This window comes from Danio rerio, chromosome 3 (assembly GCF_052040795.2).
Source record: "Danio rerio strain M-AB ecotype USA chromosome 3, GRCz13ab, whole genome shotgun sequence".
In the NCBI taxonomy this organism is placed as follows: domain Eukaryota; kingdom Metazoa; phylum Chordata; class Actinopteri; order Cypriniformes; family Danionidae; genus Danio; species Danio rerio.
The window spans coordinates 34,045,250-34,072,374 of record NC_141023.1 but is presented as its reverse complement, the minus strand read 5'-3'; the positions used below and the strand labels follow the sequence as shown (position 1 = coordinate 34,072,374).

General features: G+C 34.8%; 1 protein-coding gene across 8 annotated transcripts in view; it reads left to right on the top strand.

Moving 5' to 3' along the window:
* septin9a (septin 9a) overlaps positions 1 to 25,811 on the top strand; it is a 132,292-nt gene extending 106,481 nt beyond the window's left edge. For 5 of the 8 annotated variants that reach the window (NM_001423665.1, NM_198911.2, XM_087242275.1 and 2 more), the window contains 9 exon segments: positions 3,905 to 4,108; positions 10,703 to 10,831; positions 10,979 to 11,060; positions 11,324 to 11,461; positions 14,316 to 14,433; positions 19,752 to 19,847; positions 19,932 to 20,028; positions 22,458 to 22,509; positions 24,534 to 25,811. In NM_001423665.1, the coding sequence (NP_001410594.1) occupies positions 3,905 to 4,108; positions 10,703 to 10,831; positions 10,979 to 11,060; positions 11,324 to 11,461; positions 14,316 to 14,433; positions 19,752 to 19,847; positions 19,932 to 20,028; positions 22,458 to 22,509; positions 24,534 to 24,666 (1,049 nt within the window). In that variant the 3' untranslated portion in view covers positions 24,667 to 25,811. 8 annotated transcript variants of the gene reach the window in all.
* Positions 25,812 to 27,125: the final 1,314 nt, after the last annotated feature.

Genomic DNA, 27,125 nt, shown 5'->3' with positions numbered 1-27,125 from the left:
TGGCGGCACAAGGAACACATTGAAGTAGTAACATCTGTAACTACATAATGGGAAAGAAGCCTTTAGTGGGGTAGAAATGTACTTCTTTTTCTCACCTGGCCATTGAAGGGATTTAGCAATTTCTCCTAAACTTTTTTCTTTTTCAACCTGATTGCTCAGATTAAACGTCAAACAGACACGAGTGCTCCTGGCAATTATCCACTAGTTTTTTTCCATTTCTTGGGTCCAAATGAGTGCTTTTAACTTCACCACCTGCTGTAGTTGTTTATTGGCTGTAGGCAATTGCCAATGTTATTTTCAGTCAGCAAAAATGTCTGTCAGTGTCTAATCCGCGATTCTGTTAGTTTCTTTTATAGTTTGCACTTTGTTATTGTTACACATGTAAACGAGCATCGATATGACGATAGGTAAATTACAGATTTCAGGCATCTGCTGTGATTTCTCAAAACCTGTCGACGAGTCAAAATCGTGGCTAAAATCATGCAGTTTGAACTCTGCGTTAGGTTACACTGCGTTACACTACTAGTTACACTACCATGGCAAATCTCAAAAACGTCTATTTTTTATATTATATGAGCAATTCTAGAGTCATGGATGTGACATTTGCAGGAAAAATTCTAAACATAAATTCACATAGAAAGTATATGTTAGCATTATATTAAAACTTGTTTATATTTTTCAGAACAACTGACCACAGAGTTATGGGACCAAAAAAAATTTCAATCTGTTAACATGTTTTGTACTTCAAATGACAAAAAAATATTTATTTTTAAATTCATTACTTAAACACATTCATTTTAGTTTTATTTTTTATATATGTATTTATTTATTTACACATTTAGACATTTGTTTCTATTAAATATGTATTCCTAAAAACATTTTTTTATCATTTTGTTAATAAGTTGTGTATTTAGACATTGATTTTTATTGACAAATTTGTAATTTTATGAAAACCTGACTCAGATATTGGACAATTTAAATATCTGTGTGTATCCATTTCATATGTACACACACACACACACACACACACACACACACACACACACACACACACACACTGCCATTATCAAGCATTTATTAATCAGAAAGAATTTCTCTTTTAAACGTTAGCATTAATGCACATATTTTATGCACATAGCTTGAATAGCTGGTTGTCTGTTTTCTGTCATAAAAGATGCCCTTGTCTCTAATCACCACGTCAAGGTGAAACATGAACATCTCTTTCTGCTCACCAGTTCGGTCTTGTCATTCTGTAAACTGCGAACAAATATTCTTAACGTATCAATTACTTTTCACAACAAGTTTCTGTGCTGCCGGTCGCCCTGGTGTACCTGTAATAATGTCGTGTTGGAGAGTCTCCAGGGACGAGCGTGTCTTTTGTGAAATGAGGAATCCAGTGGCTGTGGGTCTGTTGGCTCGATGCCCTGACAGGGTGGAGAGGAGCCGAACGGCTTTCTGAATAACTGTACCGAGCCCAGAGAGCTGCCAGTGGATCAGGTTACTGACTTGAAGAATTTTGAACCGCTTTGTCTGCTGGAAGGTCCCGCTGATCCATGGGGCTCGCTTTGGGGCCGCAGGCTTTGTGGTGGGGCCCTCTGAGGAGATGCTTGCTGGGGTTCCATTGACTTCTTTTGCATTTTCTGACTAAAATATTGTGTTTCTATCTCCTGTTGTTTTTCTAGTTTTTTCTTGCCCAGCTTTTTGTTTTCATTATACAAGTATCTTATCACTGATGTATCTCATCATTCCTGCTTGTGGAGAAAAATCTGTTTCTCACAAAAGCGAATTGATTACTGATTTTTGTCATGAAGATGGCTGCTTTATTTTCACTTTTAAATGTCTGGTATTTCTCAGAGTTCTTTGGAAGTGTTGTGTGATTGGCCTGTGGGACATTCTTTTTCTGTAATGCACGCAATGCTGAAGAGGTAAACAAAATTGCAGAATCCAGTTTTGAAGACTGATTTGAACTGAACTTTCACTCCAAGTACGATACCTAAGTGGAGATCTCTCCTTACCCTAAGAGAATAAATAAAGGATGCTGCATTTAATGTCTCTTAACGATTTAGGTGTGAACATGTCATGGTCAGAATCAGCTTTATAGAACATAATAGATAGCACAGATTTAAAAAAAAAATGGTAAGAAAAATGACAATGCAATTTAGAAACATTGCAGATGATTAAAGAAGAATTCAACGTCTCAATCAAGAAAATGTTAGCAGTGAATATTTGATGCATGAGAAGTTAAAACACACACCTATAAATCCATTACTTCCTTACTAAAAGGAAATAGGCTTATAAACTACTGTTTAATGCAATAAGTAAATTACATCACTCCATATTATTAAATATTTGTAAAAAATACAATATTAAAAATACCCACAATAAGTTTTTTTAATACATTTAATATTCCCAGCCATTTTTTTTTTTGTGAACTTAATATATTGTGAAAAGCACAGAACTCTCAGTTCTTTTATGTAAAAAGCCCTTAATACATGCAGTAGCTGCTGTATGTATAACCCAGGTGTACACATGTATCTTCCTCTGCTTGTAAATGCATAAACATTTGTGATCAGTTTATGAGATCAGCCAGATCAGCGAGTACCAATCGAGTCATTAGATGTGATTGTTGGCCAATACCGATCTCTGGCCAATCGATCCGAGCATCCCTAACTAGTAGGATTAATTAAATTTACTTTTTGATTACCTTTTACTTCAGTTTTTTTTTATTACTGACTGTTATGTTAATCAATAAACTAAGTTCTAAAAAGTAATTTGGACAACTTTTTTTTGTGATTAAAATAATGCTTGTTACATGTTGTTGTATTTGTGTATGGAAGAAAAATCATTACATTTCAGTTGGCATGCTTTTGTTCCTAAAAAGATGGTTTACTAAATGTTTTAAATTCTGTTATGATTTAATCATCCTCCACTTGTTCCAAACCTGTTTGAGTTTCCTCCTCCTGTTGAACAAAAGGAAGTTATTTTGAAGATTTTAGGAAAGTAGCAGACATTCAAACTTCCTTAGTATTGTTTGTTTTTATTATGGATATGATTTCCAGCAGTCTTCAGATTATCTTCTTTTGTATTCAGCAGAAATTCATAAAAGCTCGGAACCATTTGAGTGTGTGTGCCGAGTAATCTGATGGGGATCGATTATTGTTCTTGTTGCACCTGTGTGCAGGTTGATAACTGAAGTATCTAGTCATTTACATAACTTCAGAAAACATTATAATAATGGTCAAAATGCTTCCATTCAACACAAAACAAATAAAAAATTGCATTCCAAATGATTTTTCCTCATTTCTCAGTCACAATATTCACACCTACAGTTATTTAGCAGTATAATCTCATTACGTATTATTTGGACTGTTGAATGTGCTTCATAAAAATGAATTTGCATTTACATCTTAATTTAAATGTGGTCAGAATGTGTCCCAGGTCACCTGCTAAATGTGGTTTTAGCAACCCAATCATTATTCAGATCCAATCTTCTTGACTTTCGAGTCTAGGGGGATCCCAACCCGGTCCCATCACAGAGGAGTCATAAGATTGTTACGCTCTAAATAATGTCAGCAGAAAAATGTGGAAAGGGGCTCTTTCACATGATGGATGCACTCGAAGAGCGATGAGAACATTTTTGGCCCAATAATACACCTCAAAAAATGGGTATTTATTTAAATCCAGAAGTAAAAATGTGCTAGCTGGCTCAATGCCGGAGATAGTCCCCTGTGTATTATGTCTATAGTCCAGCTGTGTAGAAGCACATTCTCTCTAAGAGTTTCTCTGTCAGCTTATAAAATACCCTGTAGTGTAAATGCTGTTGACTGCGGTGGAGTGCATTTGACTGTTAACTAGTACCTTGTGATAAATGGCTCCTCATTGTGTCTTCTCTGTGTGTCCGCAGGGTCAGAGGTCACTTCCAGCTACAGCAGCAGTAGCAGCAGCAGCAGTAGCATCATGGCAGATTCTGTTATCTCAGAGATTCCCCCAACCATGTGCCTGGAGAAACCCAGCATCGACTTCAGCTACGTGGGCATTGATGCCATCCTGGAGCAGATGAGGAGGAAGGCTATGAAACAGGGCTTTGAGCTCAACATCATGGTAGTGGGTAAGTTGATTTATGAGCTAGTGTTGAGATTAGTCATGTAAATTAAATGGTACTGGAGCAGCAGAGGGGTTATTTCAAAACTCACTAGATTTATTTTAGACACTTAAGTCAAATTTAATTTTAATCAGAATTTGTGTTTTTTTTTTCCACCACGTTGGTAATAATAGCTTGGCTTTAAAAAAGCTCTGTAATTTGTGCATTTGGTGAAATTGCTTTAAAAAAACGAGTGAAAGTGTCATAAATTCTAATTGAAGAGAAGCATTTATTTTCTCGAACCTTTAATAAAACAAGCTTATGGTAATCAAAGCTTCAATTTTCCATAACACAAGCAACCGCACACCTACGCTAGGCAATTACACGCAGGCTTTCATAAGCAGTGCTCAGTTAAATGCCACAAGTCTTTTTTTATATTCATTCATACATGTTAGTCTATTTTTGTTTGTGTGCACTTGTATGTGTTTAATCTTGAGGCTCTCGAGGCATGTGCTACTCCAACATATCAGTGTTTTGAATTTTTAGTCCAATAGGTGCAGTGTTAGTTAGGTTAATTTAATAACACCTACTTTAATACAACTGAAAGTTATGAACTTGCATATTAACTGCTACTGAAACTGCTGCTACTTCACTGACTTTTGCTCTCAGCTTACATTTAAGATACATGGTAATAGTCAGTAATACTTGACAGACTGCATACTTCTGGAAATATTTCCACTTTGACATTACTGATGCGGTGTACTTATTCATGCTTGTATGATTCCATTGGTCAAATCAGTCACCTGTCAGACTTTATGCTTTCAGTTCAGACAAACTACAGATAGATATTATCATGACAAAAAAATATACGGTTTGTAAAGATGTCCTAACAATGCAGCTCTATGATTAGGTTTGGGCAACACACTGATTCTAATTTCAGATATAGTGTTCTCTATAGCCCAGCACCAAGTGTTTATGTGACCAATTGTCAAATCAAGCTGAACCCCTAAACCCCACGTGTGAGCAATGGTAATAATGAAGCTGGCTTTATGAACACTACTAATTAGCAAAAAGCCTCAAGAGGCTTTAAAATTTTAATACCACCTTCAGCAGTGTGTAAACTAATGATCAATAATTACATTTATTAGTAATAATGACCATCATAAACAATAATTGCACCTAGAAGAGAAGGTCATTATGTTGCTGTAGACTGCTCGTCGTTGCTAAGCAACATAGTAATGTGATGCATTAATGTATAGAACTTAATTGACTTGCAATCTTACATCTGCATATCATCACCTTGGAATTATAAGGTCCTATCTGCATTCTGAATGGTTTTGAGATATTGAGCTTCAAAGTTTTTGCATTCCATAGCAAACAGTATGTATGTAACTTTGTTTTTAAATAAAAAAATTCTTAATGTAAACAACTTATATATAAATTAAACATCCCATAATGTAATAAGTTGTCAATAAATAAGAATGTCAATAGCTCATTTCAACTCAAATTCCGATTTTGTTAATGTATCCAATTTTTTTTATTTTATTTTTTTATTTTTTATGGCCCTCTTACATCATCTTTTAAAAGTCACTCATATGCGATTGTCTGCATTTATACTGGACACTGCAAAAACACAATGACCAGGAAAAAAAGAGCAGGTGCTGACAAACAGCTGATAATAAAAGAGCGCTCTTTTCTTTATTCCTGTATTTTAAATACAGGGTTTTATTTAAAAAATAATTTTTTGATAAGTTGTTTTACTATAGTTTATGACAGAAAAGTCCTCATTGGCCATCTTCCTTTAATCTAAGCTTTTTAAAACCAGTAGCCATTTTAATGTAATGTCCATGGCAGGATGTATGCAATAGTTTTATTTTAGTTTATATTGGTTACGTGGCAGAAATTGCACTCTCTCTCTCTCTCTCTCCTTCTCTCCTTCTTGTTAACATGCCTAAATACTTGTGTTACATGACAATATAAATGCTTTGTGTGTGAGATTTAAGGTTTGGGACAAGTCTGTTCTAAAATGAAAGCGTCAGAGTTTTTTTCATTTGCTACAGTTTTTAATGAAGTGCCACTCGCATATCGGATACATTTTCACATATGATCAAGGCCTGAATCGCATTTAAGTAAATCGGAATCCATATGATTTTAGTTTTTTTCCCGTTTACACGTACATGGGCCATATCCGATCTGTGCCCCATGGGAAAAAATAATCAGAATTGGGTCACTTGAACCATGCAGTGTAAATGCAGCTCATGTGTATATTGCAAGGATGTGCACGGTCTAGGTGACTAAATGATACAGCTCCTACTAGTTAACACACAAAATATATTCAGATAATCATTATTCTAACTCTGTTAGTTATAATTGTCATATTTAACAAAAATGTATAATAAAATAAAGTTTAAATAAAATGTTTGGGAAAAAATGCATTGTTTCTAAAAATGGTATCTGAGTGCAGGCTACCTTTTTACTTCTGACCTTGCCTGTTTTCCCTATGTTAGTTGCGGTGAGCTCTAAAATGATCATGTGAGCAAAGAGTCGGAATAATCAGAATTATAAGGGAATGAAAACATGTCTGAGAGCTTTTTTTCTGGAATAAAACGTGATATAGATGAACTGCAGCTCACTCTGCTGGATAGAGCTGTCTATCCTGCAACCCTGGAGGTGATACGTGACCTGGATGGCATGTAGTAATTGAGCTTGATTGACCTGCGGTGCCCTCAGTTTAAACTCTGCATTAGTTTGTGTTATTCAAGGTAAGTGTGGCCCGCTATCCACAGCTGTCCAGGTGCTTTACAAAACTCTTATTAACTACTTGATTATCTACACTCCTGCAGAGGGTGTCCTGTCTTTCACCAGACCATATTGATATGTTAATTTCACTGAAAACCTATGGCCTGAGTAAGTTAAATTGCATTACAAACATTATAACCTACATTAACTATTTTTAAAGCTGTTTAAATGCTATTTCTTTATCTTAACATTCATACTTGTATTTAATGCTGGCAAACATTATATAAACAATGAATATTTCTCTCAGATTATTCATTGATTTTATTTTGTTTGTTGTACTGCAGTGCTGTTATTAAGCTATGCACTGCCTGATGCTCTTTTTTTTAATTTTTAAGAACCCTTTAAAATTGATAATAATAACAATAATGCGAGTCAAGGACACGGCATATTAGTTTAATTGACAAGTCTGTTACAAAATGTCTGTTTAAATGACCCTTACCGCACATCCCTAGTTAAATTAAATAATTGGCAAAGAGTCTGGGGCACCTGGTGCTATTTTTCTGTTTCAGACCCAGCTGAAACAGTTGTTCTATTAAACTTCTTATGATTTATTTGGTGTTTATGAGGGGAAATAACTAAGCGCAGCACTGTTGAAAACAGCTAAATGAACCTGTACTTACACAAGTCTGCAGCTGGATTCTCACATGTGGTTCTCTGGGTCAGTGTGGCCAAACCTGCTGTTGACTTAACCCAGTCAGAGCTGAGAGAGCCAACCCTCGGCATCGGCGTTCCCATTCCCAGCTGCAACTCCTGTCTCTCATTCCATCACATTTTCACGAGGAAAGTGTCAAAGCAGAAAGGGGCTCTGTTTGTTGGCAGTATTGGGGAGTAGGAATGCAGCAGGGCACATCTGAATCCAATGTCAGTGGTGGGATTGAATGACAGGGTGTTTAAAGAGCAAGAATTAGCAACCCTGCCCCGTGCAGAAAGGAGCAGGCACTCATTACTTCAGTGTGATGAACCCAATGCTGACGGATGTGAGTTAGCGGAAACCACAGCTAAACACAAGCTCCTGTTAGTAGGAGCCAATGGAATGATCGTTTCATTCAAACCAGAGAACAGGCAGAGTGGAAGCTACACTCATGAAAAAGACCTCCAGTGCATATAAATAGTATTCTTCTACTTTGGAAGCTTTTGTATCTAGTGGCTCTTATGACTCACTGCTTTTCTTGTGATTTTTGAAAAAAAAAAAAGTTTATTTATTTTATTTATTTTTTTGCTGCTTTGGATAAAATGCGTAACTAACACGGTGTCCTAGCAACACATGATGTCACAAGTTTCCAGCAACAAGCAATCTGGGTGTCCATACCAAACACAACCTGACAGAATCACTGAAACACCATACATTCAGAAGCGCAGAACAGTGCACTGCACTCCCAACCTAACGGACAGGTGTATAATTCAATTAATATACATTTAACATCATTAACATTATTAAAACTATATTCTGAGAGACTGATGTGGTCGACTTGAGTCACTTCTAACGTTCATGTTTACTGTACACTCACCGGCCGCTTTATTAGGTGCACCTTACTAGTGGTTGGACTCCCTTTTGCCTTCAGAACTGTCTTAATCCTTCGCCGCACAGATTCAACAAGGTACTGGAAATATTCCTCAGAGATGTTGGTCCTTATTGACATGATAGCATAACACAGTTGCTGCAGATTTGTTGGCTGCACATCCATGATGCGAATCTCCCATTCCACCACATCCTAAAGGTGCTCCATTGGATTGAGATCTGGTGACTGTGGAAGCCATTTGAGTACAGTGACATAATTTTCATGTTCAAGAAACCAGTCTAAGATGATTTGCGCATTGACATGGCACATGGTCAATTAGTACTAATGGGCTCAAAGTGTGGCAAGAAAATATCCACCACACCATTACACCACCACAAGCCTAAACTGTTGATACAAGGCAAGATGGGTCCATGCTTTCAGGTTGTTGATGCCAAATTCTGACCATACCATCCGAATGTCGCAGCAGAGATCGAGATTCTTTAGACTAGGTGAGCCTGTACGAATTGTAGCCTCAGTTTCCTGTTCTTAGTTGACAGGAGTGGCACCCGGTGTGGTCTTCTGCTGCCGTAACCAATTCGCCTCAAGGTCCGACGTGTTGTGCGTTCAGAGATGCTCTTTAGCATACCTTGGTTGTAACAAGTGGTCATTTGACTTGCCTTTCTATCAGCTGGAACCAGTCTGGCCGTTCTAGTTTTCAAGTGATTTTTACTAGATGTCATATTGGACATACAAGATTAACTCATGCCTTTTTGCTCAAATATGAAGACCCCACTCAATGTTTGTAACTCCTCTGACTGTAAGGAGGACATTATACTAAATGTCAACTCCTCTGACATTTAGTATACTTTATCTTGCCTCTTATATTTTAGTATTATGTCTATTGTTTGTGTTTTACTCTTTTTATGTTGCTGGTCTCTGTGAGTTACCAAACAAATTTCGTTGTACAACTACAATGACAATAAAGTTCTTTACTTTACTTTACTTGTAAAACACATTTTACTGGACTGTCCTGCTTGTAATGATTCCAGAAGACATTTTATGAAATGAACTCTCTTAAAGACATTTTTAACGTAGTGACACCTGGAAAAATGTTAGAATTTTTATTATGTATTAACACTAAAACTCTTATTTAATTTATGTTTTCATTTGTTTGTTGTTTTTAATTGTATATTTGTTATTGAAATATTGTTGGCATGAAAATAGCCTTGGTTGCTGACATAGCATTAAATTAAAAATACTTTACATTCTCTAGTGGATGAAGATCTAGAGTTTGTCTTGTCCACCGCATTATTGTTTTAAGTCAGTATTACTTTATGTAGTATTTATTTTGATGTACAAGCAGCTTCTTTCATAACCACAGAATGTGATGCTGCCACCGCTGTACTTCATATTGGGTATAGTGTGTTTGTTATGGTGGACCACTTTTGGCTTTCTCCAAACAGGGTGTTAAGTCTGACGGCCAAAAAATGGCTTAATTTTGGTCTCATGAAACCATAGAAGCTTCTTCCAGCTGGCTGCAGTGTCCCACATGCCTTCTGGCACACTATAGCTGAGATGCCATGTGACATTTTTTACAGTGGCTTTCTCTTTGCCACTCTCCCATGAAGCTGTTAAGCTGTTTCAGCCAGTAGATATCAACTCTTCCCAGTCTCATTGGTCTCTCAGTTTTTAGAAATCCCTTGGAAGATTTACAGACATGCTCTCTCTGTTAATTACTAATTTACTTGTATACTAGAATAGTATTATAAAAAATGATCACATTGGTCAGTATTTATTCAGTATACTTTGTCTATAGTTTTGTTTCTTTGATATCAAAGATGAGACCTTTTAATCTTTTAGGACATTGGGAAATCATTGAGGTTTATAGTCTTTTGCTTTCTTGCAGTTTTGGTAGTCGTGATACAATACCCTTCAACCAACTTTTATAGCAAGTTAAGTAAGTTTAATAACTTGCATTTGCTGACATTGTAAATGGTTGCAGAATTATTACTGGTCATAACTATACTATGATGACATACTATGATTTCACCCTTAACTTTCACCTTAGTTGTATAGAAATGATTATGTAGATATGAAAGTATAAATAGTGTATAAAAGACCCAGGGTCCGGCGAATAAACGTAGTTAAGGACTACTATTATAAAACAGTTCTTTCTGCCATAGTTCTGTATAACTGCATTAAGTTTTTTTTTTTTTTAATCATTTTAATAAAACTCTGACTTTCGCCCAGAAGGAAAATAAAGGCAAAATTATTATGGTATATTCCAGTCTTAGTCAACATGAATTGTTCTTCATGTGTGCAGGTCAGAGTGGTTTGGGGAAGTCCACACTGATGAACACGCTCTTCAAGTCTAAGGTGAGCCGTAAGTCTTTCATGGGTACAGCTGAGGAAAAGATCCCCAAAACCATCGAGATCAAGTCCGTCAGTCATGGTAAATCTGCACAGCTGGAGTTACAGTTTTTTCTAATCGTCATTTTACGCATTATTCATACATTCAAAGCATGCTAGTTCATTCACACATGATTTCAAAGAATACAATCAGCCACTTGAATGCATTAAAATCTTGATTCAATTTCAGACATTGAGGAGAAAGGAGTTCGTATGAAGCTGACGGTCATAGACACACCAGGGTTTGGGGACCAGATCAACAATGAGAATTGGTAAAGTAGCCTGACCATTTGTTTATGATGTCTAGTTTAAATTTAAAACATGCTCCATTAGTCAGCATATATTTTTGTGAATTAAATGACAGTTTTAACTAAACTCTATAAAAACAAAACCAAACCAATATCACCAACCATCCAAGGGAAACTGATCATTTATTAAACAATAAAATCTACCTGGAATGTCTCCAACACTTAGTAGACATTTAAGCAAAAACTTTAAGCAAAAAAAAGTTATTACATTTTGTCTCTGTCAACAGTTGGCAGCCCATAATGAAGTTCATCAATGACCAGTATGAGCAGTACTTGCAGGAAGAGATCAACATTGACAGGAAGAAGAGGATCCCAGACTCACGAGTGCACTGCTGCATATACTTCATACCACCCACAGGACACTGGTTAGTAATACATTTTCTTACTCTTAAATGTGAGAAAATGCTTCCAGCGCATGATGCATTAATAATTGTTTACATGTCATTGAGTGAACTTTGAATATGCAAACTGTAATGGCTTCATATACCTTGCTTAATATGCCTTGTAATGTATATTTATAAAAATATCAGCTCTATTGTGTTGAGTAAGTGTTGTAGATTAGATCATTTATTCAGATGTGGCTTGTCTAGATTTTTATTTACTAAAATTGTAGTTCGGAATGTCATGGCTCCCAGAGGGTGGTGCTGTTCATCCTGCAAAACAAAGTGATGTTCAGTGTTGATTGTATATAATATATTAAAATATGAAACCTTAAAAACTAACCCTAACCCAAGATCCAGAAATTTTTTTTCTTCAGAATATATTTTTTTGAGAAAAAGGAACTGTCTGGGCATCTGTCAGTTTAATCATTTTAACCATAAAAACCTGACCTGCTTGTAAATTTGGTGTTGAGTGCAGTCACCACACTTCTAATTTTAACAAGACCTTGTATAACACATTACTGCTGGACCTTTGGCTGGACAGGCTTTTTTTAACAATGTGATATTTACAGAAATGCTTAGCAATAGAGCAGTTTCCCCCTAATATATTTGTTTGGGATTTTATAGAAACATTATATAAAATGAAATGTTCTTCTTGAGGAACTATTGTTTGCATAAGGGATTTGTATTTATCGTTTACCGTTAGCACATTTTCTTGCTAATAATCTAATAACAAGTTTGTGCCAAATGAAGTGGGTGGTCTGTTCTGTTGTTTGTCTCTGATAGAGAATCATTGTGTATGCTTGTGTGTTTATTGTTTTTTTGTTGGACGGTATGAGTCTCCAGACATTCAGTATTATTATTATTATTATTATTATTATTATTATTATTATTATTATTATTATTATTATTATTATTATTATTATTATTATTATTATTATTATTATCAGTAATATTATTATATTTATTATATTATATTTATAGCAACCTTCAAAATAAAAACAATAGCTAATCTATATTTATGTGGACTTATAACAGATGCTCTCTGTAGTGCAGAGTAAATATTGATAGACCAATTACCTAAATGAAGTTTAGACTAAATATTGATTTTTATTTATTGATTATTCTGAGCTTAATCTGTGAAGTACAAATGATGGACAGGGTTGGGGCGAATGCTTTTAAGAGAGGTTGTCATTTCTAGTTTAAAATAACAATTTTTGTTTGTTTTCTTGCTGAGCTACAAAAAAACAACTGTAATTAAATGTTTCATTAAATGCTAATTGCAAATACATAAATAAATACTTTGTAAAAATGGAAATACTGTCACTTGACAGATAGAGCACAATGCAGAAGACACCTGCAAATCAAGGCAAAATCAGGTCCATCTTGACTAGTGTAACTCCATACTGTTGTAAATTAGATTGTTTTTACTTTAAGTTCATTTTAAAACATAAAGTATACTGTATTAGTTAATACAAAGCAATCTTTTTAGGCTATTTATATAAGAATTACTCATGGCAGCTATGTTTACCTTCGACCCACTAGCCTCAATCTAGTTTGGTCTTTGGCCCTTTATAAAAAACTTTGGACACCCCAGGTTCAAAATAATAACAAATCAACTGTATTCATGTGGCAAAGCTCTAAATTCTTAGCATTATTTCTCCAGTCTAAAGTGTCACATGTTGTTTCAGTTTATGCTCAAGGCATATTTCTTATTATAAAAGCTTAAATACTTTTTCAAAGTTTATTTCATGTGGATACTTAGGATTCTTTGATACCCCAGATTCTTTCCATAGATATATAATTCAACATTTATTTGAAATAGAAAAACATTGAAGATTTCTGTTGCTTTTGAAAAATTTGATGCGTCTTTGCTGAATAAAAAATCTTACTGACCCCAATTATTCAACAATAGTTTGTACTCTAAATGCATAGTATATCTGTGTTTCATGCACATAAGTTATGCATATGAATAACGCTGTTTGATGAGATATTGAAAGTCCATGTCACTGTAACATCTAAGACATAAGATTGTCCGTCCAACCTTTTTTTAATAATAAAAAAAGATCTGAGAGCCCTGAACACACATGCCAGACACACAACCATGGATGTGGAGTCCTGATGCCCCGTAGCGTGTGTTGCAGTGCTTTCAGTGGGCCGCTGTGAATGACTGACTGTTTCATGTCCATCCAGCACTGCAGATGTCACCGCTCCACAGCTGCATTCTGGCTTTCAACAACTCGGCTAATTAGAGTCGAACAGTCAGCCATAGAGACTACAGTCTGCATCCGCTGCTGTCACACTGCGGGAGATTCATTCACTTCTGAGAAAAATAGCTGTGTGCCTTTTCCTTTCACATTCACAGGCCTCCTTACACCCCTGTAAAAAGCACTGCGTGAAGAATAATTCCATGCCTAAGTGTTTTAAGAGCATGTGTATTTTGGGTGGTTTTCGCCCTCTGGTGGTCATTGTGCAGTCCTGTTAATTGCATTGTAAGATTAAAAGGATAGTTCAGCCAAACATTTACTCGATCTTTACTTGTTTCAAACCTTTAAGTGTTTCTTTCTTCTGTTGAATGCAAAATAATACATTTTGAAGAAAGCTGAAAATCTGTAACCATTGGCTTCCATAGTACCTTTTTTTTTCTACTGTGGAAAGCAAGTTACAGGTTTTCAGATTTCTTGAATACTTTTGTGTTCAAAAAGAAAAAATAAATTCATAAGGGTTTGGAACCACTTGAGGGAGAGTAAATAGTGAGTAAATTTCCATTTTTTTTAAATGAAGTGTCCCTTTACTGAAATGGGTTTAAGATGTGTCCATCTTTTGTTTTTTCCCACAGTCTTAGGCCTTTGGATGTAGAGTTTATGAGGCGTCTCAGTAAGGTGGTGAACATAGTTCCTGTTATCGCTAAGGCTGACACTCTGACTTTAGAGGAGAGAGACTTCTTTAAAAAGAAGGTAAGCTGACGCTGATGGCCTTGCAGGTAATGCAACTACGGTACATGCACTGCAACTGCGCTTTAGGCATCCCGAGTTTGAATTCAGGCTCGCGGACCTTTGCCGATCTCACCCTCTGTCTCACTGTCTCTCTTCAACTTCACTTACTGACTAACTGCTACTATTGTTCTAGCACAAAGACAAAAAAACAAACAAATCTTATGTAAAAAAAGAAGTTACAAAGGTAAGCTACAAAAGTCAATGTGCAGGGCTCGAAATTAACTTTCTTACTTGGTTGCACCGGTGCTCCTAACCCAAAATATTTAGGAGCACCAGAAAAAATTTAGGAGCACCAGAAAAATTTTAGGAGCACCCACCAAAAATGAATGATATATTTGACAAGTTGTATATTAAGGGATTTATTGTATTTGAAAACAACATCAATTGGGACTAACAAAACCAGAAGCAACTATCTAACTAACGTTTATAATGACTTAATATTTGTGCAATAATTCCAAAATGAATGTAGAATAATTATAAAATATTAATGATGACGATGATGACACTAATACTAATAATGAATTATATTTCTCATTTTTATGCTAATGCAAGTTATCTGCTATATAAAGTCCTACTGTTACTTTATGAAAAATAAATTGTTGGATTGCATCAAACACAAATGAAGCATTGTAGTAAGAAATATTTATTTTGTACTATTGTTTTTATATGCATGTCAATTTAATAAATAATATTTCTGCTACAAAACAAACAAAATACTATAATAAATCATTTAATTCACTGCTGAAAGCTGCAAAGCAGTCATCAGTAATTAAATAGAAAAATAATATCCACCTCAAGAAAGAACGTACAAAAGAAAGGAAGAAAATTCTCACTATTAAAAGTTTTGATTTCGGTTCGTGTCGTTTTAATGCTCAGCCTTGTTACGTGCTAAATTACATTTTTCTGTGTTTGCGGAAAAGCATGCGAGTCAGCCGGACCAATATATGAGGGGGAGCAGAGCAGGATTCTCCCGATGACCACCGGCGCAATACTGTTCTTTGTTATAACCCGCATCAGTTTAAACTCATTAAAGGCAAGCTTCTTTGGCGATGGTGTTTTAGCAGACATTTGCGCTGTTGCAGCCTGATCTCACGGGGAAACGTATGAAAAAGTTACGAATTGCCATTAGATTGTGTTGGCAGAACATGCAGTGCATGCAATGCATCGAGATTCAGTGTACTTTTCACTCTTCAGCCGGTTGCATTCCCCGCTGTCACGAAAGCTCCCTCCCTGTCATCTGACAGCGGAAAGTCTTGAGTGATTGACAGCTAATATGAACCAATATGGCGGTTTTACCACGTTTTTAGAAAAAAACCAAAACAGGTCGCACTACAACCATTATATGCAGTCGCACGAATGCTCCCAATTTATATTATGAGGTCGCATAGCTTAAATTTTGGGCGCATATGCGACCAAAATGGTCACAATTTCGAGCCCTGATGTGCCACAGTATTTTTAAGTTGAGACAAAATACTTACTGAAAGATAAGCAGGAATTTTGGTTGACTGCCATGTTGTACAGCTGGTATTGTTCTTTATTGAAAAGATTTTGTCAGCATAAAACATTTTATTGAACGGAATTAAATGTGGTTTGCTAAATTTTGTCAAGTTAAATAAATGTCAGGACAGTAATATTCTAATATCATAATGATAGGGGAATAAATCTATTGTTCAAAAGACAAAAATGTAAAATAATATGACTGCTAATATATGTAATTTTTCCAAGTCGGTTATCTTTCAATAACTTTTATAAAGGTTTATGACGGGTGAGATGGCGTTAAAAACCTTCATGGTATTTAATAGGGATGCTCTGACCAGCATTTTTGAGGCCTATAATGATTCCTTGTCATCATGATTGACCAGTACAGAGAACTGATTCTGATTCTTCATGCTTTATAATGCATCAAGTATATTTTCCCTCAAAGTATGTTACTTAAGTGGGGATCTCGCCTTACCTGAGAGAATAAATCATGTTGCATATAATTACTTTCACATGTCTCTTAAAACCATTTAGTGTGAACATGTCCTGGCCAGAAGCAGGTTTACAGAATAAAATAGATCAAAACAATTAAAAAAAATGCTTGACAATGCATATTAGAACCATTGCAAATGATGGAATAATCATTTAACATGTCTCCCTGAAGAAAAAGTTTGGAAAAGTTAAAATGCACACATATACATTTATGACTTATTTAGTAAATGTAAATAGGCCTAAAAACTAATTAAAAAAAGTTCTATTTATTTAACCTAACAGCTGTAATGCTTAGAACATCAATGTGCCTCTCGTGATCTGTTCTCTTGCTCATCCACCATTCGTTCTTGTCGCTATGATTTGCGGGTCTCACAGAGCAGCTATGAATATGCGGGAGACTTGCGTATCTTCCGGCAGAGGTCTTACTGTTGGATGAGACGACCAGATAGGCGAGTTGATCGAGTCATAAAATGTGATTATTGGCTGATGCTTATCTCTAGCCTATCGATCGGTGCATTCCTAGTATCTGAGTTAAGAATTTATTTCAAATGTTTTATAGACAGAACTGTGAGGAATATATACATAAGAAACTTTGCAAGAAAAATATAAGCATGTTGTACTACATGACTTTTTGAGTTTTCTAAATGATTTCTTGAAAATAGCATAAACATTTTTCAAAATCTTGTTTCCATATACATTGTTAAAGTCAGCTTTGTTAGTTCAGCCACATTTACAGACATACAGAGAATTGGAATTACTCTCAGACCCTGGGTGTATACAGATAACGCAAGAACTCGAAACAGTCATATAAAAATACAAATAAGGTCAATAAATTTAAAAGAAAGATACTAAATATAAAAAGAGCATGAAAAAGAACTTTCCATGCAACACATTTATTAAATACTATTCCTTTTCTTTATGGTAGGCATTGTATTTTCTTTTCTGTGTTAAAGATGTACGAATTCATATCTAACAAAGAGATGGACTGAGAGGTTTTAAATAACAGACAAAATACAGTGCGGATCTTTGTGCTGTGATCCCCATTGGAATACTCTGAAGACCACAAACCAATGCATTGATGCGTGGAGGAACTGGTACATGCTGTCATGTTGTTATTCTAGCTGAAGTTGGCAAACTGACTCTTTTTCTTTCCTAAGAGGTTTCCAAGATTGCAGATGGTGTCTAGTCTACTACTCCTGCAGAAACAATACTGCTTATTTATAATGTGAGGTTTGATTACTTCAGACAATTCACACAGCAAAAAAAAAGTATTTTTATTATGCTGAAACAAAGTCAGTGTAAGAGTTTCTGCAGTTTTTGAGTAATGGTATGAGACTGAGGTGACACATGGTGTGATGAAGTGTATGTAAGCAACATCTGTTTTGGGGTTGTTAGTTGCATTTCACATAGCAGAAAGGAAGGGATTGCCAACGTCAGCAACTGCTTGTGCTGGCGTGTTTTTTTTTTTGCATGAGTATAAAAACAGAAATACTCTAGACCTTTCTCTGTTTAAAAAAAAAAAAAAATTGGCTGTCAGATTTCAAAACGTTTTTTCTTTACCAAGGACAAAAAAATCCCAAAGTAGTTTCAGAGAAGTCCATGATCACCATGTGTTGTCTCTTGCAGACTGTTGTAGCTCTGAGGGATGTACATTGAGTTCAATTTCCTGTACACCGTAAATCCCAACAGTCAACTTTATCAAATTAACTTAAAATTTACTGAAAGTTAACTCATTTGAAAAGAGTTTTGAAATCTGTGTTGAAGGTAATGAGTTAATTAAATACCTTATTACTTCAACTTAAATGGACTAAGCTCACAGTACTCATAGATTAGTTTTTTTTACTCAATTGGTTTGTAGCAATCAGTTTTCTCAAACAGTTTGAGTTGCCTTAACTTATTGGGTTTTACAGCACTCAATTGGTTTGAGTTCTCTTCATTTTTTGTGTTAACTGTGCTGAAATTGCTTCATATACTCAAACGGATTAAGTTCATAGTACTTATTAGGATTAGTTTTTGAACTTAAATAGTTTGTTGCAATCAGTTTCATAAAATGTACCCTAACTTTTGGGGTTTACAGTTTACTGTTATCTATCAGATTAAACCATAGATAAAAAAAAAACTTTAAAGATCCTGTGAAGTGCTTTGTAAAGTGCAGTTTTTATTTTTATTTTTATTTTTTTTGATGTGTGATGTAAGTTGAACTGAAACATAAATAATGGGCAGAAATAGAGTAGCCCCTTTCTCTTTTTAAAAACAAAACAGGCAATAGCATTTCATTTTTATCATAGCTTTTGCAGTAAGAGTAGTTAAGTTTAAGCGCATACAGCAATCACATATTGCAAGGGGATGGTGCATGTTAGATACTAGAGAGCATTTGTTTGGTCAGGATTTGATGAAAAACTGAAGTATGCGGTGATATAAAAAAAATGGTTGATTCATTTAGGTGGAGCTTCTTTTAATGCAAATTCTGTCACTTTTTGGAGCACACTAGTTTATAGAAATCCTTCAAATTAACATATTGAGTCCACCATCCAATAACTTTGATTTCAAATGGATTGTTAATGGACAAAACCCCCATAAAGTTTTGTAAGTTTATTAGTTGTGAAAATATTCTGTTTGATATTATAGCTGTGTGGTTAAAATGTAGTGTTTGTAGTTTAATCATTGAAGAATAATAGGTTGTAAATAATAAATGAAGAAACCATGTTTTTAGTCTTAAATACAAAAGAAAACAATATTTAGTGAAATAACTCCTGTTCGAAAACATTTGCTGTTTTGGCCATTTGTCATTTTCTGCAAAAAAAAAAAAAATAATAATAATAATAATAAAGAAATCCTCTAAATAACTTGGGATTGGAAATGATGACATTGTGCTCGCGCAAAAGACAGGAAATGTGAATGGCCCTACCTTAATAGCCTCAGTCATAGTTAAAATCAGCCTTTAATCCTTTGTGCGTGCGTGTTGTGTACAAGCTTGGAATTTCAAACTAGAGCACAGTTGGCATAACTTTTAGTTGCAGCAGTTTTGTTCCATGCAGAAGCACGTGTTGAGAGGCCTTTACGCCTAATTAACCGCAACGAATTAAAGCACGATTAATAGCGAAATAGGTTAATCATTACATCCCTATTAATGACATTTGAATTTTTAATTTGCAATTGAAATTTGAAATGGTATAGAATAAAACAAACATTAACATTTTACTTGTATACCTAATAAATACAGTACATTCAAAGAAACGGTAGCTTGTCTATGATGCTTGAAGGTCTATTCACGTTTGGTCCATGTACTTTGCTTTAATTTTGTGCAGATCAGGGAAGAGCTTCGAGCCAATGGGATTGACGTCTATCCACAGAAAGAGTTTGACGAGGATGCAGAGGACAGAATGATTAATGAGAAAATAAGAGTAAGCTTGCACTACAAGAAAAAAAACATTCGTAGTTCATTGAAAACATGGTGACATTATTTGGTTCTTTCTAATCTCCATTAGGAGATGATCCCTTTCGCAGTAGTAGGAAGTGACCAGGAGTACCAGGTCAATGGGAGACGACTCTTGGGAAGAAAAACAAAATGGGGAACCATTGAAGGTATTGTGACTCTTTTGGTCTCAAAAGCCTCTTTAGAGAAGAAAGAGAGAAGGTGATTAGCGGACTATGCAGACAGCAAGCGTTCCAAAAGCACATCAAAGGAGCTCATTAACTGCAGACGCACGACTGTGAGTCAAACATCAGAAAGGCTTATCCTCTGTAAATGAGGAGCCACTCACAAGAACATTGAGTGAGTCATGTTGACTGCCGGACAGTTAAAATGCCTTTATCATGAGTGCCTGCAGGGATGTGACCCATTGATGATGATGACATCACCATTTTCCTTGCTTAAGGATGATTGTAAAGGAAGTCAAGTACTTAAGTACTTGAAAAGCAGCAGGCGAGATCATATATTGCTTGCAGTCAATTTTAGAGTTGTAATTCTTTTTATTTTATATAGTTATATAGTAATATATTGAAGTATATAATGATACATGCAGTAATGTTTTAATGTACATATTCTCTAGCTGCTCTTCACCCACACACTCTTTTTCCAAAATGACTGCTATTCAGCTGCTTGTTAAATTTTGACAGGTATGATCACAGCAAACATTCAGCTCTGCGTTCGACTAAGAAAGAGCAAGTTGACATGTAGTAATGAAGCTTCAGTCTTTAGTCTTCAATCACACGATTTTATTATTTCTGTTAACAAAAAGTTCAATTACTGTTAAAACAGATTCAAGTTTGAAGACATAAACTGATGTCTATGATAGCGATCAAAGTAGATTAAGTTGCTTGGTTTTTTCAACAGATGGTTGTTCATTTTCTTGCTATTCCAACAGATGAGGGAAAGAAACTATTTAAAATGCATTTTCTATTCATGCATGTTCATTTAGAAGATTGAAGAATTACTGATTTCATCTAAAATTGAAACTTGAATTTTGTGAAGTTATGTATGACTCATTAAATTAAATCCTTAATTCTGACCTGTATATTTAAATTATTAACACTCTTTTGGAAACATTTTAAAATAAATAGAATTTCACAGTACTGTTAGTTGGAGAGATGATTTCTTTAACATTATTGTTTTAATTACTAATCTATAATAACTAAGTTTGTCTTTGTCACACTGACAGTAAATAATATTTTACTCATCATTTTGCAAGATACAAATAAAGTGCATTTTAAAGGCTTAACTAGTTTATTATTAGGAACGTTATTGGAGAAGATGGGTTTGTTTGTATCTATTAAAAATATATATATTTTTATATGGGTTTTATATGGGTTTGTTTGTATATATATAAAAAAAAAAAAAAAAATATATATATATATATATATATATATATATATATATATATATATATATATATATATATATATATATATTTAAAAAGCTAATAATATGAACCTAAAAATAGATTTAAAAAATTTATTCCAGCCAAACTAAAAGAAATAAGAATTTCTCCAGTACAAAAATACTGGGGATGCTCCGATCGATCGGCCAGAGATGATTACATTTTATGACTCAATCGGTACTCAATAATCTGGCCGGTCTCATGAACCGATCACAAGTGTTCATTTATGAGTTTAAAAGCAGAGGAAGAACCATTTTAACGTATGCATCAAATATGCATTCTAAACTTTGTTCATTAAGACATGTTAAATTCTTCTTTCATCATTTACAATGTTTCCAAATTACATTGTTAGTAATTTTTCTTACCAAATTATTTATACAGTTATACCGTAAACATTTTCTTGCAGTGTTAAACATTACTTGGCAAATAATTGTAAAAGTATAGCATTTGTAAAAGCTGTATATATTTTTAAATTAATAATTTGTTGAAGAAAAATATATAAAATGCTATTATATTTTCCTGACTATCTGAGTTATTGTCTGTAATAATCAACGTTATTCAACTCAGATACTTGTTGTAAGTACGCACTTGAGTTGTTATTGTAGAGTTTTATTCTGCCTTGTCTGAAGAGTAACTATCTGGGTGGTTGATGTACTTAGCAGCTCACACAGTGAAAACTCTTTCATTTTTGGTGAGATGTTTTGAGAGTTAGATGACTCTGTAATTATCCTGTAATCTTTTTGAAGAGCTTGACTCCTCTTATTAAAATCTCTCTGTGAAAGCCTTTCATTTCCTGCTCCATGGTGGCTTTCACTGCCTTGCTCATAGAGTTAGAATTGATCTGCAATTCATAAATTCATTTTTTTTATATGCAGGTGGCTATGTATTTGTCACACAGAATTTGTCAGGGTTATCTTTCAGGAAGACTGTGGTTTAAATTGAGTTACTAAAGACTGAAGTGATTAAATCTTATCTCTGTCTCCCCTTGAGTACTACAGCTCCACCTAGTGAAAGAGTGCTTATTGCTTTCTTTGATGCTCCAAATGACCAGAGAGAAAGAATGTGAGTCAGTCTGATTGGTGCTGTTTGAATTCTATTTGTAACTCTGTATTTGTTGCATTTTGCTGTCTCTAGTTGAGAATATTGCCCACTGTGAGTTTGCCTACCTGCGGGACCTCCTTATAAGGTCAGTGGATTAATTCATGTTTGGTTTAGTGAACAATGTTACAGTATACTCTAGTTTGTGGATATATATATATATGTGTGTGTGTGTGTGTGTGTGTGTGTGTGTGTGTGTGTGTGTGTGTGTGTGTGTGTGTGTGTGTGTGTGTGTGTGTGTGTGTGTTGTGCTCAGCATATACATGTACACCTCTCACAAATCTCTGATTTAAATTAATATTTTCTATAGGAAGCTTTACAGTATTATATTTGTGCATATACATTAGATAAGTCAGTACTGAAGTCAAATCTTGAACCCACTTGAGCTCCAGTGAAGGGGAGCTTAAGCTCCAACTTCTCCTGCTATAAGCTGTTTTAAAGCATACACCCACTAACCCCCTAACCCCAACCCCCAGTGACATCACTTGTAGAACAAGTGCAAGAAAGGAAGAGCTGGAGCTCAAGCTCCCCCTTGCTGGATCTCAGCTCTGCCCAAGTGGCTCTGCAGTGAGCACCACTTGAAATCTAAAGCTAATCTGACAAAATAACGGAGGTAACAGTCCAAAATTAGTACACCCAAATTTATATGTTAGGAAAAATGTTAAATACATTTTTTTTTAAAAGAGCAACATTCTAGAGAAACAAAAAATAACAATTTTGTTGAAATTTGTAGTTTGTAATTTATTTTCCAAAATTTCACATGACTTTAAATGCATTATCTTCCTATTCGTAAAGATGTTTGGTGACTAAGCTATAATTTTAATAAATATATCTGTTTAATAAATCAGTTCAATGCACCAATATATATAATGGATCCAAAATATTAATTTTCAATGGGATGTAGTGTGTGTGTGTGTGTATATGTATATATATAATTGCATTTGTAGAGTGTGTACTTGTATTGCGTTCTTGACCAGATCACCAACAATCCTTATTAGGAAATTTAAACTTTCACCATATCTGTGTCTCAAATGGCACACTATGCACTTTTGCGCTATGTACCTATGCAATAACACACTCAACAGCATAGTATATGCATGTAGTGTCGTCCCAAATAAAACACTAATGTTTTTTTACTAAATAAAAATTCAAACCGTTTCCCAGATGATGGTTGCCAAATCAGCGATATGATATGACAAAAATAAATGACCAAACTACCAAATGATACATGACATGAGTATAACTGCATTCAACATCAGAAGGCGCTATAATCACTCTCGTTGGAGAATTTTGCTTTCACAATAAAAAATAAATAAAGTAATCCAACATTAGTGCCCAAAAGCTCCACCCCTTCAGCTACGTGAGCAAAGCTGCGGCCGTTGAGTAAATGAAGTGTCCACACTTCATCTGGATATTTGAAGTGCACTTATTTTTAGAGTTTTCAGTGTGAATACACTACTTACACTATTTATACTATAAAATAGCGTTGGATATTGTGTAAGAATCAATTTTGGATGCACTTCATATTTTAAGTCAGTGGAATTGACTATGAAGTTATGTTAGTTCCAATCTTTCTTAAAGTTAGTGAAGTCCAAAGTGTTGCTTTAGACTCTGTTGACTTGGCCTATCCCAAATTACCTACAATTTGTGTTCCGCCAACAAAATTAATCATATTTGATTTTTATCAGTAAATAATGACAGGATTGTTTTTTTTTTCCTTTTCTCTTTCTTTTTACCTATGTGTGAAAGTGATCAGCATTCACACCAAGAGCTATAAAGGTAGTGATTAGGATATAGTATCTACTAATATCTCTCTAAATATTAAAGCAAAATATAATAGAAAACCTTTTTTAAATCACCCAGCTGAAGGAATAATAGTAAAACTTAAAGCCAATCAAAAACCACCCTACAGTAACACACTGGAATTTGCACTTATATAGTCTGCTGGTGTGGATGCTTATAGAGTTGTTGTTCTAGTTTTCATGATGGTTGGTTATTGTTTTTGGTGTAAACTGTCCATTTGTTAGCATGACTGATACTGTAGCCTCATGTCTATTGTTTGTTACTTATCATGCCAAACTTCTAACTCTGTGATTGGCTCATATCCTGCAGAACCCACATGCAGAACATTAAAGACATCACCAGCAGTATCCACTATGAGATGTACCGTGTCCGTCGGCTCAACGAGAATAACACTCAAGCCAATGGTCTCGCCGATCACCATCCGGCCTCTCACGAAATATAGCGCTCCTATCCCATCCTCCCCTCTACCCCATTTTTTTCACTACTCTCCAATACCCAACCCTCATTTCACCAAACTGCCCCCTGAATCAGGCTTGGACCAAGGTGAAGAGGTCCATCAAGAGAAGCACATAATGACTTTACCTCCCAGAAACCATTAAAGCCTCTGCATGGGCACTGCAGGGGTGAAGGTCAAAAATACAGCTGTTAAAGAGCGCCTCTATTTACCGCATGCATTTGAATTCACTCTGTCGGTGTCTATGTGTGATATATAAGGCATGTGAATGGTTAGCTCTTTACATGCAGCATCACTCTTTCTTTTAATTGATCAGCAATGCTCCTCATGAGATTCATCAAAAGTATCTCTAAATATTTATTCTTAATTTTGAGCGAGACACAAGTCATATTTTAAACCAAAAGCTGTACAAACTTCCATTCAGCATTATGAAACTACAACTTATACTGTCTTGAATACTAGTTCCCTTTAGCATTATGGGAAACTTGGCATTTTTTTAAAACATCTGTGCAAATAATTGCAGGAAAACTGACTCATTGGACCCCCAGTATCATTTAAAAGCAGTAATGATTGGAGTTACAGGTTTGGGGTTTGTGTTGGAAAGATTATCCAAACTGAATAGTATTTATGTCGATTAAATGAGATCGTTGCATCCTTTATTCAAACGGTCTTATTTATTGCAGAATGTGACCTGAACTGGACAGAGAACAGCAGTGCTTTCAACAGGCTTTTAATGAGTTGTTTAATTGTGTTTTTATCAGGCAATGCTCACTGCCGTTTATCTTAATCCTTCCAGATCGCCTGGTTCTCTTCCAGTCATTGTGAATATGTACACCATCTTTTGTCAGTTTAGGTGTCGTGTTTTTTTAGCCTAGAGGAAAAGGCCTACAGGAGAGGATATGTCAAGTGCCAAGATGCCCATGTGCCTTAAAGCTGCCTGCCAACAGTACAATTCCTCAGGCTTTGCTCTCGTCTGCAAACCCCTTTATAAAAGCTTTTCATTGGGAAAATATCTTTGTTTTGTCCTGTGCTGTATATTCATAGTGATACAATTGTTTTGTATTGGTATTCAGAGTAACACAAATAACTTTGATATTCTGTTATTTTAAGGAAATAAAGATTTAAATGGTAAATGGTTATTTTGAGGGTTTTTTATTACATTATATTGATTGACTCTTAAATGTGTCTAGACTTTGTAATTGCTCAAATGATGTGGTACTGGGAGAGATTTGCTGATTTAATAATGAGTCCTGTTTTCCGTTTCTCTGCATGATGCTATTTTTGTGCGACATTTTCCATGTAGGGGCTAAATTAGATTGTCAGTCAGGTTAAATGAACTGTTTTTATTAAAGTCATATAATTGTGGCATTTACTCTTCTAGAAGAGCAGCAAATTAAAAATGTTCATTTCTAACACATTTCCCCATTAAATATTTATTTATTTTATTATTAGCAGGGTTCATACGGTCATGGAAAACCTGGAAAAGTCAGAAAAGACTTTTCATCCAGAAAATATTTGAAAAAACAGAAAAATCCACAAAGGTTTGGAAAAGTCATGGAAAATAGTTTATCAAATGTCTGTATACTTGTATTAGGGCTGCGCGATATCGGAAAAATCTGACATTGATATTTTGTATCTCTGGGATCTGTACTGTGATGTGAATACAATTTCACTAGGTTATTTAATAGGTTTATTTGGATTGATTGGGGTGATTTTATAGGGGAGTGAATCTTGAATAACAAATAACAAATAAATTACAATCATAGATAAATAAAATATGGGAAAGATAAAAGTGAATTAAAGTTTCCAGGTATTCACTATTCAGGTACAGATATTAAATAATCAGCACTACATAGTTTTTTTGTATATTATTTAATGTTTATTAAAGTTACAAAAACTTTCTTGTGGCTGGATGTTTTAAAATTTGAAATATTAAAATGTTCACACAATCACAGGCCTTAAAGGGACAGTTTACTCAGATTTTTGTCACTAGTTACTAAATTATATTCTTTTTGTGTTCATTTAAAAAAAAAAAAAAGAAAACTCATAAATGTTTGAAACAAGTGAAGGAAGGGTGTAATGAAAATAGCAAGTCATTTTTGGGTAACCTATCTCTTTAAAAATACAAGCAGATGATAAACTTTTACTCTGATTATGATTAAACTTTATATTAAACTAAAGTCCCAACATTGCATATCCTGCGATGTGACTATTGAGGATGCACACATTGCGTTATCGATGCTAAAACGATATATTGTGCAGCCCTAACTTGAATATAGGTTAGTTGTCATTACTTTCTTTCGCACTTTGGCCAAAATCTTACTCTCACATTGTTTGTGCTGTGTAAGTCTTATCAAAATCAATTTTCCATAATATAAAAACAAATTTAAACAAAATAGATTGTTGTGTGTAATATGATATGCTGTAATAAATTTGAAAGTCATAGT